The sequence below is a fragment of the Amborella trichopoda genome, chromosome 6 (genome assembly GCF_054954075.1).
Source record: "Amborella trichopoda isolate Santa Cruz 75 chromosome 6, AtrichopodaSantaCruz75HAP2 v2.0, whole genome shotgun sequence".
NCBI lineage: Eukaryota > Viridiplantae > Streptophyta > Magnoliopsida > Amborellales > Amborellaceae > Amborella > Amborella trichopoda.
In genome coordinates, this window is record NC_142341.1 from 12,051,130 (window position 1) to 12,065,501 (window position 14,372).

The 14,372-nt window shown below is 43.2% G+C and overlaps 1 protein-coding gene across 2 annotated transcripts in view; it reads right to left on the reverse strand.

Annotated features, from left to right (window-relative positions):
• Positions 1 to 14,372, reverse strand: part of LOC18438132 (SAP domain-containing protein) — a 41,135-nt gene that overhangs the window by 8,341 nt on the left and 18,422 nt on the right. For both annotated transcript variants that reach the window (XM_011626607.3, XM_088868629.1), the window contains one exon: positions 10,413 to 10,542. In XM_011626607.3, coding sequence (XP_011624909.1) covers positions 10,413 to 10,542 — 130 coding nt within the window. The remainder of the gene's footprint in view (positions 1 to 10,412; positions 10,543 to 14,372) is intronic.

The window sequence follows — 14,372 nt, forward strand, 5'->3', positions numbered from 1 at the left end:
CTCTGAGGGATTACCTTTCATTTGAAATTTGAAATTGAAATCACAAAGCTTATAGAAATTGTGCAACTAGGATTTGGTCCGTCCATACAGCCCAACAAGTCAACAATGCATTGTCAGAGTAAGTGTAAAGAATGTGAAAGAGCACATCAATGTGGAGAATGGCCTAAGAAACATTATTGAGAAACTTAAGGAGTCTTTGTGTGTGTGTGTGTGTGTAAATATATATGTGTATGTATAAGTATGGAGTTGAGAACAAAGTACAAACTAGTGGTAACAGTCTTAAGTGTAGCCGTCGATATGACGACACTTCTAGGGCCATCCTCTCCTCCTGGCTCATTTCTTCCTTATCCATCTGTCTCCCCCGAGGTCATCTATCTTCCTTCAGTTTCTTCCTCTAACCTTGCCAAACAGTATAAATCCTCCCTGGTGGGGGTATTCCATCCCTAGAGAGACGACGCTAAAGGTATCAAGAGTTGGGCCAGGATGGGTGGCAGGAACCTGGCCGTCGATATGACTTCACTTTTGGGGCCATCCTCTCCTTCTGGCTCGTCTCTTCTTTATCCATCTGTCTCCCCCGGCCTCATTTCTATTCCTTTAGCTTCTTCCTCTAACCTTGCCAAACAGTTTAAATCTTCCCTGGTGGGGGTATTCCACCCCGAGTGAGACGACGCTAAAGGTATCATGAGTTGGGCCAAGGATGGGTGGCAGGAACCTGGCCTATCGTGTAGACAACTCTCTAATAAGTCTTTCTTGTTCTCCTTCCCTTCTGTGGAAGGAGCTCTATTCACACTTTGGAGCTCCACCAAAGTCTCTTTCAGGGGAGCTTCCCTATCTCTCTCTAGGTGGTCCGAAGATTAGGGTGCTTTTCGTTGCCAAAAAGTTTGGCTTTCGGCAACCTCTATCCCTCTCCACTCTTGGTGCCTTGACATTTTCAAAGCTATTGGTAACACGTGTGGCTCCTTTGTGGCTGTCCACTGGCATTCTATGGCAAGCGTCCTGCTAGGTTCTCTGTTGTTGATAGTAGACGTTTTAGACCCCCAAACCATCCTCCCTTCCTTTGGCTCGAAGTGGCGGGGGCTTACTTTCAGGTGCTGCTTTCTTGGTCTGTAGCCTCCCCACCTTCCCCTTGGTTTGTTTTGTCGTTGGACCATCACCTGAGCAGTCCAAACTCGCTGGCTCCTCCTTTGGATACTCAGGAGCCATGGATTGTTGTCTCGAGCAAACGTCGGATCAGAAATTTTGCTCATCGCCACTATCCTCAGCATCGCCTGCCTCAGGAGAGTTTGAATTAACCTGTTTGAGCTCCACCACGAGGTCACCCTACTCCCCAGGCCACTTGCACCGCCATCTCCGTATCTGCCCCCTCCACCTTGTCTCCTGGACAAACGGGCCTCAGACCCATTAGCCCCACCTCTGATAGCAGACATCACCACTGACCATGCCAAGACCGTTCCATTTTTGGACGACACACGTCGTTTCGAGGGGAACACAGTTGGGGGCGCCTCTGACATTCAGCTGCCCCTTTGTCAGCTTTCTTGTAATGTTTGTACCAGCCAACTCCCTTTCCGTGCTCCTTTCGTTGAGTACTCGTCTTTTTAGGACACCTTGTCAACCTCAATTTCCCACCCCTCAACCTCCATTCCCCTCCATCGGTCCCCTTGCGACCTTGTTGATGACATTGGTCGGGTGCAGGCTTTCTCTCCTGCCACCTTTCAACCCCTTGTACCCCACCCCAAAGCTACCTGTGCTGTTGGTCAATCTATGCCCCTCCCTTCCCTCTTCACCCCCATCCACTTCGGCTCCATCCCCTTTTATTATCACCTACCCCTCACCGATTTCGGCCTTCCCTCAACCTCGCCGCCTGATCCATCTTCCCCTACCACCCCTGTCCTTCATGCAGCACTACAGCTACCGTTACCTATGCCCTTGGGCGCCTCGCCGCCCTTTCACCTTTCCCTGGACCCGTTTGCTCCGTCACCCATTCCTCCTCCACCTCCTCCCCCTTTTCTCTCTCCCTTCAAGCGAAGTCCTTCTTGTCGCGTGCCTGCATCCCCTCCTCCCCTTATTGAATTTTTTCTCCAAGAACCCTAGCAGAGGAAGCCCACCCCCCCCCCCCCCCCCTGTGGATCCCGGTGTATCATCTATGGTGGCACCCCCAACCAATACGGATCCTCGTTTTTTCCCTGCCCCTCTTCTTCCTGTTTTGGTTGGGGTTCCTACTGGCCCTTTCAATGGGAAACCCACCCACCAACCACTATCCATCCCACCATCTCTTTTCGGAGAACCTTATCCCTCCGACCTACCCATCACCGCTATTCAATCTCCCCTTTTGTCGACTCCCCCGGACCCTTAGCTTTTGTAGGGTTCTGTCTCCCCCCTAACCCCCTTTGCACCCCCTATTGAACCAATTCTTCTCCCCGTTTTATCTCTGCCCCCTAAGGCCACTTCCCCCTCCTCATTCCCTAACCCTTCCACTTTTACCGTCCAGGAAGCAGTTGTCGATCTTCACAATGAGCCCCCTACCCGTCATGTCCTCACGAGGGTCCATGTGCAACCACCCGAGGTCTCCTTGGAGGACCATGGCAACTCTTTAGCAGAGGACCATGGAAACTCTTTAGCGGAGGACCCTTTCGGTCTCATATCTGGCATTTTCTCGCCCACCCCGACAAATGGTCTTCCATCCCTGGATCTGCCTGCCCTACCTTTGCCAGTTGTTGGATCGTCGTCACCTTCTCTCAATACTTCGTTGTCACCTTCAATGGACTATGGATACGTTGACGGTGTGGACCCAAGTCAGGGTAACATCCATGACGTCTTGAATGTGGTAGGCTTCCTCCACACAGAACCCGAAGGACCATTTCCTGAATTTTTCAAAGGCGTTACTCAATCAAAATTCCAGGTAAGCAAGAAGGGTAGTCACAAGCTCGCAAACTCGGCCTGCATCTTGAACTTTGACCAACCCTCTTCCTCAAACCCCTCGGTTTCCCCTATTTTAGCACAGCTTCCCTCCAAGGGGTTCCTGCTCAGACAATCCCTTCGGAACTCGCTTCTCTCTCTATCGTCTTAATGTTAATAGCCTCCTGGAACATTCAAGGACTCGGTTTGCCTAACAAAAAACAAGCCGTCAAGGATCTTAATCTTAGGTTCTGTCCTATTGTCTTGGCGCTGACTGAGACCAAACTCCCCTGCCTTCACTTTCTCATGTTAGACTTGTCTGGGGTCTCAAACCTTGCTAATGGGTGGCTCTCCCTGTTGAAGGGGCATCAAGGGGTATTTGGGTAATCTGGGATCCGACTGCCCACTCTCTGTGCTCATCTCTTGTAGCCAGATTTCTAGTTTCTATCTTGCTTTCTAAGATACCCGATGGTATGCTGTGGAAATTTACCGAAGTAGACCGGTTCTTTGGGATGAGCTCAATCTTGTTGCATCCCTCCCACACCCAGCTTGGTGCATTGTGGGAGATTTCAATGTTACTAAGTGGGCTTTTATGAGAAATATCTCCACTAGGATCACCTCGACAATGACTGCCTTCTCTGACTTTGTAGCCCATAACAATCTTCTTGACCTACCCATTCAAGGGGCTCAGTTCACCTGGTCCAATCATGCTTCCTCTCCTCTCTTCAAACTGGACCATTTCTTGGTCTCTTTACTGTGGGACTCTAAGTTTCTAGGGTGTGGCCTTACCCAAACCAACCCCAGACCACTGTCCCATTTTACTCAATTCTAACCATGCTGAGAGAGGAATCAACTTCTCAAGTTCGAGTTGGCTTGGTTGGAAGAACCCTCTCTTTTACTTAACTTCCCGGCTTGGTGGCAGCCACTGTCAGACATGGTTGAGGGCTGAAGTTGGTTACAAGATCCAACGCAAGCTCCAAATTTTGAAGGCTCACCTCAAGTCTAGGAGTATGCAGCTTCCGAGGTTTTTTGGGCCCCATAAAAGCTTGACCATGGCGGCTATCCAGGCCCTAGATACTGTGGAAGAATCAAGGTCCCTTACAGATACTAAATTTCAGCAAAGGGGAGAACTCAAACTTGAGTACCAAGCTATACTAAAAAGAGAGGAAATTTTTGGGTATCAGAGGTCCAGAATTAAATGGCTGAAGGCCGGTGACCTTAATACTAGCTTTTTCCATAAGACCACCAATTGTAAGTGTAGAGACAATACTATTTCACACCTTTTAGTGGGGGAAAACCTTCTAGACCAACCCCTAGAAATTGAGCAAGCAATCCTATCCTATTTCAAAAACTTGTTTTCTGCTCCGCATAACCCCAGACCCATCATGGGAGGGGAAGGCTTGTTGGTTGGAAAGACCTTTTTCAGAACCTAAGATACTTGCTGCCATTTCTTCCTTGGGCTCAGATAAAGCACCTGATGGGTACCCTTTAGCCCCTTTCAAATTCTTTTGAGAATCCTTTAGAGACAATTTCTTGGCTCTCTATGAAGAATTCCACTCTAGGGGGATAATCCACTGTGCTATGAACACCACTTTTCCTAAGACCGAAGGCGAAACCTAGCTTAAAGATTTTCCAAGGTCTTGGCCTCTAGGCTCAAATAGGTCCTCCCTTTGGTCATATCTCCAACTCAAAGTGCTTTCATTAAAGATCACCAGATATTGGATGGGGCCCTAGTGGCTCATGAATGCATACATCCCAAGCATTTGACTAAAGAACCCGGGATCATTGTTAAACTTGACTAGGAGAAGTCTTATGATCATGTCGACTAGGATTTACTTGAAGAAACTCAGTCTAGAATGGGCTTCGGTAGTAGGTGGAGAGCATGGATGAGAGCTTGCTACTCTCACCCTCATTTTTCCATCCTTATCAATTAATCTCCTAAGGGATTCTTCCCCTCTTCTAGGGATCTAAGACAAGGGGACCCCCTCTCCCCTTTCCTTTTTGCTATCTCAGAAGAAGTTTTCAGTCAATCGATCTCCAAAATGTATGCAGCCGGGCGCATGCAAGGTTTCTCAATCGGGAACCGAGGCCCTACGGTAACTCACCACCAATATGTGGACAATACCTTGGTCTTTTGTAATGCCTTAGCCGAAGAACTACACAACCTCTTTGTGTTTCTCAAGTGCTTCAATTATGCCACGTGGTTCAAACTCAATTTCGACAAATCCAAAATGATGGGGCTAGCAGTAGATCCCATCACCCTCTGAAGCTTTGCTAAAAGTTGGGGCTGTGGGGTAGAAGACCTACCCTCTATATTCCTCGGCTTACCTCTTTGCTTAGGGAAACCCAAAAAGAGGTCGTGGTCACACATTATCGACAAGGTGGACCACAAATTAGCAGGGTGGAAAGATCGTTTCTTATCTCCTAGGGGTAGGCTTACTCTGATCGAAGCTACCTTAGCTAACATCCCAGTCTACCAAATGTCTATCTTCTACATTCCGATGCGTAGATTTTTCGGGTCGGGTGAGGCCACCACTCATAAGTTCCACCTCATGGCATGGGAGAAGCTTTGCCAACCTAAGAAGTTGGGAGGGCTAGGGATCAAAAACTTGATAAAGGAAAACCTAGCTCTGCTAGGAAAGTGCTGGTGGACATTAGTCACCCTCAGGGAACAGCTCTGGATAGACTTCCTCAAGCATAAATATCGACTACCAAGTTCATCTTGGCCTCCTAGCTGCAGGCTTAATTACAGATCCTCTGGGACTTGGAGATCAATCTGCTCGATCTACCAGGCTTTTAAAACTCGCATCAGGTTCCACCTGAGAGCTAGTAACCGTGTCCTTTTTTGGCAAGATCTGTGGCTTTAGCATACTCCTCTTATGGATAGATTCCCAATTCTCTATTCTCTTGCCCAAAGTCAAGGAGCAACTATTGCAGAAGAGATGACTATGATAGGTTCCCGGCGATCCTGGAATCCTTGTCTTCAGAAGGTCTCTGAATGAATTAGAATTTCTTCTCTTTGCTGAACTTGCGGCTGAACTCCAAGTTATGTTCATCGCTCCCTTAGGGCCTGATCGTATTATTTGGGGCCCATCAGCTGGGACCTTCTCAGTCTCCTCTTTTTACCAGGATTTATCGCTGCCTCAAACTTTACCCGTCGCACCAACTTCTGTTGTAGTACAAGCCCCGAAAATTTAGGTCTTTATGTGGTTGGCCCTCTCCCAGAGGGTGCTCACAGTAGACCATCTTCAAATAACGGGCATTCCTCTTTCTAAACGGTGCGTATTGTGTTTGGCAGATGAGGAAACCAATGCCCATTTGTTCCTACATTGTCCCTACGCCTTCAATTTGTGGGGGGAACTTCTAAGCCTTTTCAATATCTAGTGGGTGCTTCCGATGTACCATCCATTTTCTCAGCTCTTCAACCTTTTCCTTGGCCTAAGGCTGGGATTTCGCTCAGGAAATCATCGGTGGCAGCATCGCTTTGGGCTATTTAGAGAGAATGTAACAATAGAATCTTTCGGGGGGAGTACTCTTTGTAGTACAAGACCTTCGCTAAGCTCAAATCTTCAACTGTGTTCTGGTCAACTAATCACCACAGATTCAAAGGGTTATCTACATCAGCCTTTTTTCAAGACTGGATTGCTGTCCTGCAGTACAGCCGCAAGCCCTTGCCTTGGGCGTCCTTTTGGAGACCTCCTCCACTCAGACATCTCAAGCTCAACTTCAACCTTCTATCTCTAAATCTATTGGTCTCGGTGACTCTATGGAGGCTGAGACGATAGCACTGTTGGAAGGGCTCAAGCTAGTCCAACCCCTCTCTTTTCGAGGGAGATACCAAGAATGTCATCTCTTGGGCTCAGGGGCCTTCTTCGTCCCCCCCACCTTGGTTCCTGGCTCAATATTTTAATGAGATTGACTACCTCTACAGGGATATGCACACCTCTTGGAGGCATATTTGGATCGAAGGAAACCAGGAAGCAGACACCCTAAGCAAAAGCAACGACGTCAATGGTCGGAAACTAGCAGAACTTTTAGAATGGACATCTTTTTTTGGGTTGCTGTCTTGATTATCACCTTCTAAAATAAGGATTTTTTATTTTGCCTTTATTTTTTCTTTTCTTTTTTCCTAATGCATCCGCCTGTGGATTGCCTAGCTCCTTGTACCACGATTCCTACAACTTAAGGTTAACTTTTTCGAAAAAAAAAGTACAAACTAAATAATTAGCAAGAGTTAACCAAACAAGTAAAAGAAAGTAAAACTGGAGATAAGCTTCGTTTATTTGGCAGTTTTGCACAGCATGCTCCACATGTAAGTGGGTTTAAACATCTATTCAATGAAAACATGATAGGCATAAAGAGTTAATTGGGACCTCATGACCCCTATATTACTTCTAATTATTTTTCATAAACAAAATATCATTAGCTCAAACCACTGGAACATTACATACATACACAAATTGAGGTGGGTAAGAAGACAGAGCTATCCCAGACAATACATTATTTAACAATAAGTGCAACTAGACAATGTATATGTCCCCTAAACGTAGTCTGTCCATAATCCAATGGAACTTAGATACATACACAGGTTGAGGTGGGTAAGAAGACAGAACTATCCCAGATAATACATTATTTAACAATGAGTGTAAATAGACCATGTATATGTCCAATAAACGTCGTTTGTCCATAATCCAAATGAGTACAAAGTACAAATACAGTTACTTGTCCATGCTTTAGACAAGTTTCAAAAATGTAATACTGTAGCAACACATGCCGCAAAAAGACGATTCCATAATCAATGTTCCTAAGTAGGAAGTATGCTCACAAGTTTCTCCATGTGCAGATCTCATCTATTGCAATATGTGTTTCAGGATTAAAGCACATAGAGGTACATTGTCACATTATTTCAGAAAGGGGATTGATAGAATTGTGAGGACTCCTTATACAAAAAGGTATGACTCGTTGACAGAATTGTTGAACATGTGCTTTTCAAAGGCATATGATTTGTTGACAGAGGTGTTCAACAGGTAAAATCCAAATTGATGGGGATTGGTGATGATCTGTCATTTTAGTAGTAGCACTTTATTATGATCTGTCATTTTAGTAGTAGCACTTTATTTTATAAAAACCTTTCTTAAATAGTATCTCTATGATATATCAGAAACTGCTTCTTAAAGTTAATGAGCCCATAAGTAATGAATATCATTCTATTGTTAGTATAACTTTTATAGTAATCTAAAAAAATGAGATTCTGACCTATGCCAACTGAAATTGTATTGGGAGGCTAGAATCAAGTACAGAATAAGGATTGGTAGATACAACGCTAGAGAAATGATGTGTGCCTAATTATCACTTTAGACAAAGCTATGATGTCTTTATACCAAGAAGATCAATCCCATTAAACAAAGATCACTTGTCCTGACCATGTTTTAGAGCAAGCAATACATGATGAAACCAACCTCTCCAGAAAAAATGTTTCTAGAATCTCACAAATACAACATTTGATCCACTCCCCTTCTATTTTTTTTAACATTGAGATAGGAAACCGTTACATGAAGTTGCTATGCAAAAAGCAGACAAACAGAGACGTAAAGAGTGGGGGAGATGAGAAAGAAAACATAAGTATCAAACTGCTGGGGGGCCTATCAAACAAAAAAGGTCACTCCTAGTATAACCATCATATGCTAATTAATCCACTCTGTCATTCACCATTCATGGTACATACTAAAAAGCGACCGGCTTCTCTTGACAAAGATCATAGAATCTCCTCTATAGTGTCTGCTAGCTTTGAAGGAGGGGCGCCATCCCTCCAGCCCAACAAATAAAAATTCGGGAATTAACTTCTGTTGGTGAATGATTTAAAGAAAAGACGCAACTCTGTTAGCATGGCCAAAACTTATGCTCTATTGACACCTCCAATCCCCGATAGACTTGCATAAGCAATACAATTAAATTCCACCTGATCTCTGATGACACCCCAAAAACCAGAGGGACAAGGATTACCAAAAGAACTCAGATGAAAGTTGAGTTTAAGTACACCAAGAGGGATGCCACCCAAAAGCATGAATGGGGTTGTCCGGCACACTCGACCTTTTGTCTTTTTCTCATCAAGTCCATCAGCAAATCTCTAAATTCCTTTTTAATAAGGGCAAAAAGATCATATCTCTTGATTGATTTCTTGCAGCACCCTGTCTAGAGAAATTCCCCTCAAATATCTGTTTGTTCGATCTCTCTCAAAAAAAACATCTCCCTGTTCGGCTCTAAGAGTAACCCCCATAAATGGTAACTTTTTTTCTCACTCCCTTGAGGCTATAAATTTTTCTTTTCCTAAAAAAAGTGTACATGCTTTCTAACCACAGTCCAGTTTTACCCTCACTCATGACAAGCCATTTTGGGAGACAAAGGTCCACATCAAAAATATGGAAGGCAATGATTTCACACCTACATTCATAAGGATTCAACCAATAGGTCTTGACATAGTTGTTGGAGGCAGAGGTGGGTTCGCGAGCGGGATCGGTTTGCGGAACACAGAACCACCATAATAGTGGAAGCTCCCTCAGGTTAGGATCAATGTTTGTACATTCAACAAGTTAAGGACGTAGATCCTAGGATACCTCGGAGCAAGATCGCATGTCATTGGGATCGAGGTTTTGACTTGAAGGGATCTAAGCTCAACTATACAAAAACATGATCATTTAACAATATATGATACAATTCGGATCAGGCCAATATCTGCTCGATCCATCATCATAAATCTTAGCCTATTACCAATGCCATAGTTATTGGACTTCAATTACTACAATAATACAGTTCAATAACATCATACATTTATTAGACTGTAGTTTTTTAATACCATAATTCCAGCATACCACGATATGATGTGCACCACAAAATTGACATATTCTACATAAATAGATCTATAATACCAAGGAGAGGAGAAGTAGTTCAAATTAAAAGTATCGCTCCTCTCCTTGGAAGTATCCCACAAGCATGTAAACCGAGATCCCATTTTATAAGGAGCGAGATCCCTATTTCTCTAAACCCAGCTCCCTCTAAGATCCCTTTGAGGAACTGTGGGAGAGAGTTCCTAAGGTGGGACTATGGCCTTACCCCCAAGGTTCCCTCAACTATGAGTCGTGATCTAAATGGGGTTAAACTATGGGCAGCTGATACATGCTCAGTAAAAGTTTGGCAGCCACTAGAGCTTCCCATACAGTGAATGCTGGCTTGGATGTGCAGAATTGTTACGGGTATTGCTAAATTGCCCAACATTTGAGTCCCCACATTGGAAAACTACAAGAGCTTTGCTTTACCAGGTTCAGTGCCATACAGTAGCTAAAGTTACAGCAGCACAAAATACAACAACAGCTAAAACAATGAATAAATTGTTAGTTTTCACCTTCAATATATTACACAAGAAATCAGATCTCTGGATCATCACAACTTGCAACTGAAGAGTCACATATATTAAGTGTATACCATATATCCAATTGAACCAACAAAGTTAGGTGGTGTACCTTTTCCCTTTGGCATTGTCAGTGCCCCCCTTGCCTTTCGTGTCCTTCACTTTGCTCTCACCTTTTTGTTTCTTGAGTGTTAGAGATCTGATCAATATGTTTGTCTGGTTCGTCTTTATCAATTGCTCCTCTGGAAAAAGAACTCAACATGTAATATTTTCACATTAACAATAACAATACGTATCCATTCTAAACGCAAGCCCATAATTAGATTTAAAAGTACCAGACAAGACAAAAAAAGAATTCCAAGTGGAAAGAAGAGCAAATAAAAAAAATCATTAAAATGTGATACAAAAACACACACCCAACAATTCTAGGCTCCAAACGAGCCAGTTGTGTTTCACCCAACATCACCAAGACCGCATTGGACTAGACGTGCCTATTTGGAATCTGATGGAGGGCAAATTATCCTTATTTTTTATTTTTATTTAATTTCCAAAGATGTATATTATAGTTTTAGTTTTAGGATTTATTTCTAGGGTTTTTTAGTTTTTTTAGGAATTCTATAGTTTTATATATATTTTATTTATTCCATGAGAACTATTTACAAGTACTGTTCACGGGGTACTATTCACAAGGGTAGAATTGTCATTACGAGTTTTAAGTTACGATAGAATATATGGGTCAATGTATTTTTGTTTGGACACTTTTTGTACTTGGAACAGTAAATTATAAGACATAAGAGGTGTGTGGGGCCTTGACAGGGTCATATTCCACATGACTTTTAGAAATTGAAAAAAAAAAAAAAGCTTAGGCTTTTGGGACCCTAACTTGGGGTATGGAGAATAAACCTTAGCTTTCTAGTGCTTATATTTGGCTTTGTTTCTTGCTGATTTTACTGTTCCCTCAAATTCTCCTGCATCAAATTGGTATCAAAGCCCGACAATCAGTAAGTGTGGTACTATAGCAAAAACTGTAGCATAGCACTGTAGCAAATTATTATAGTACGATACTGTAGCGTCGATTTTTGTGCCCTAAATCAACAACAAATCCTAAATCATATTGATTTCAGTAGGTTTTTGTTGATCAGCTACCTAAGGTTGTGATTTCGGCGATCCCATGGCAGCAAGAAGGGCCTAGACAAGGGAGGGTTTCGTAGATCCGCTCTATGATCCCAGATATTAGAGAATTGAGGAACTTGAAAGGCAAGTTCAGTAGCTGATGCAGCAGTTCGCGAGTCTCAATGATGGGCAAGACAATGATCTTTATCCCCAAGAGGATCTCGAGTACAAGCCTTTTCACTTTCGCGCTCCGTGTGTGGAATCGAGTGATGAGGATAGCAACCAAAGACCTAGACGTGGGGTGCATCACTCTTGCGTTTTCGATTTGAATGACAAGATTTTTTATTTTGACACAGATTGCATGAAAAGTCAACAACTAATAGATTGGGATTCACCACCAATCTTCGATTTATACTCAGATGAACAACAAGATTTCTTAGAAGGTCCAATCTATGAAAAAGATTAAGATGATTGTGAAGATATTTTGAAAGAGGGTGAAGAATATGGAGAGAAGGCAACAGGAGCACTAATCAAAATCATGGCCTTTGAAGATCTTATCACTTTTGAAGAGGTGGAGCGGTCAACAAATTTAGAGCATTGGAATCAAAGTATCGCAGTGGAAGTGTGGTCGACTCAACCACAAATAATGTCCCTGATTTCATAAAGTGATGAAATAGATGTCGAGAAAACCTCTAAAGGCCAAAAAATTGAGTTTGGAGTATCCTACATGATTTCCAATGGGAGTTCACAAATAGCCAAATTTAATAAATTTGCATCGACTCCTTAATATGCATATCGGATCCGTTTCTTAAGGAATTCTTTTTACCACAAATAATATTTAATACAACAAAAAAAAAGGGTTGAAGAAGGTGGTTTTGATGTTGAATTCATCTTAGCACACTTCCAAACTCAAGGACAAGTTTTCTCCAACCAGGGGAGAATGATGCAGAGCAAATTATCCTTATTTTTTATTTTTTATTTTTATTCAATTTCAAAGGATGTATATTATAGTTTTAGTTTTAAGGCTTATTTCTAAGGGTTTTAGTTATTTCAAGAATTATAGGATTTTATATTTTTTATTTATTTCATGAGTAATATTCATAGGTGCTATTCACCAGTATTGCTCACGAGTAATGTTAACAAGGGTAAAACTGTCATAACAAATTATAAGTTACGTTGGTATATATGGGTCAATGCATTATTTGTTTAGACACTTTTTGTACTTGGAACACTAAATTAAGAGGTGTGTGGGGCATTGAGGGGGTCATATTTCACATGACTTTTAGAAATTGAGAAAAAAAAATCTTAGGTTCTTAGAACCCTAGCTTGGGGTATGGAGAATAAACCCTAGGTTTCTTCGAATGGTGCTTGGGTTTGGCTTTGTTTCTTGATGATTTTATTGTCCCCTCAAATTCTCATGTATCTGACTCGAAACCCTGGAAGCGATGCCCGTACCTATTGGTCGAGAGTATCGTATCAAGGGATCTATCAAACCGGCATAGAATAGGACAATATGGGATTAATGCCTAGACCAGCAGGCTCAATAGGTCCAAACTGAAAAAGCCAGTCCCAATGAAGGTAAAAAATGACCCAATGAAGGTAAAAAATGACAGATAAGGATAGTTTGTTGGTAAAAAATGACAAATAAGACTACTTTTTTGGTCAAAAATGACAGATAAGAATACTCAACAAGTGGGCATCACTCTCTTCATCTTCAAAACACATCACGCACCTATTTGGGATGGGCAGACCCCTTGTTTGTAGCTGGTCAACAGTAAGGACCTCTTCAGAGGGGCCTACCAGTTGAACACTTGGATTCTTAGTAGGGCAATGGAGGACCAAGCTTGGACTGCAATGGAAGTGGGCGCTAGGGGCAAAGTAGGCGGTTGAATAAGTGTATGGTCAAAGGATGAGACCGTGAAGACCCCAAAAGGGCTTGGGGTCCAGATAATACCGTCAGTACCCTACTGAGAAAGGAAAGTATAATGGAGGGTGGAAGCCGGGCTAGCAAATTCTACTATTTCAAGGTCATTGGGAGCTCTTCTAAAAGTTGGGTTCCAGGTTCTAGAAGGCCCTGATATAATCATTACATCAGCCACAAAAAGCCACTTGGTCACGGGCCAGGCTAGAAAGGGAAGGGTAAAGATCTTTCAAAGGGGTATGGCCAATCCAAAGGTCGGACCAAAACTTAATTCTAGCCCACCGTTAGGATGGACTCAAATGAGGTTTTTGAAGAGGTTGTGGGATGAGAAAATGGATTTCCACACCCCCAACGATCTGTTGTTGGCCCTGCAATCAGGCAGGCGATATTTGTGCCGAAGGGTCTACATCCAAAGTTGATCTCCTTGTGTAGCAAGGCGCCACCACCATTTACCAAGCATGGCTACATTATGTTTCCTTAGGTTCTGGATGCCGAGTCCACCTAAGCGCTTTTGCGAGCATAGTTTGTCCCACGAGACAAGATGAAACTTGAGAGTTGAAGAGTCACCCGACCAAATAAATCTTTGCATGAGGTTGCTCAAGGTGAAGGGTCCCAGCAGCCAGCATGTGAAAAAGCGACATTTGGTACACCAAAACGTTTGCAAAGGTAGCCTTAATGAGAATAAGCCTACCTGCAGGGGATAAGAAGCGGCTTTCCAGCCAGCTAGCCTACAGTCTACCTTATCAATGATGTGGGACTACAATCTTTTCTTCGGCTTGCCAATGCAAAGACGCAGGCCTAAATAACTTGACGGCAGGGATTCTGCCTGGCAACCCCAACTATTTGTGAACTCCTGAGTAGCTTGGGGATCCAAAGCTACACCAATCAATTTGGATTTTTCAAGGTTAACGTTGAAACCCATGGCAAACTCGCAGCGCTTAAGAAAGATGAGGAGGTTGTCTACTTCCTGCCGACTGGCCCCACAAACTATGAGAGTATCATTGGCATATTGAAGGAGAGTGATTGTCGAGCCACAAG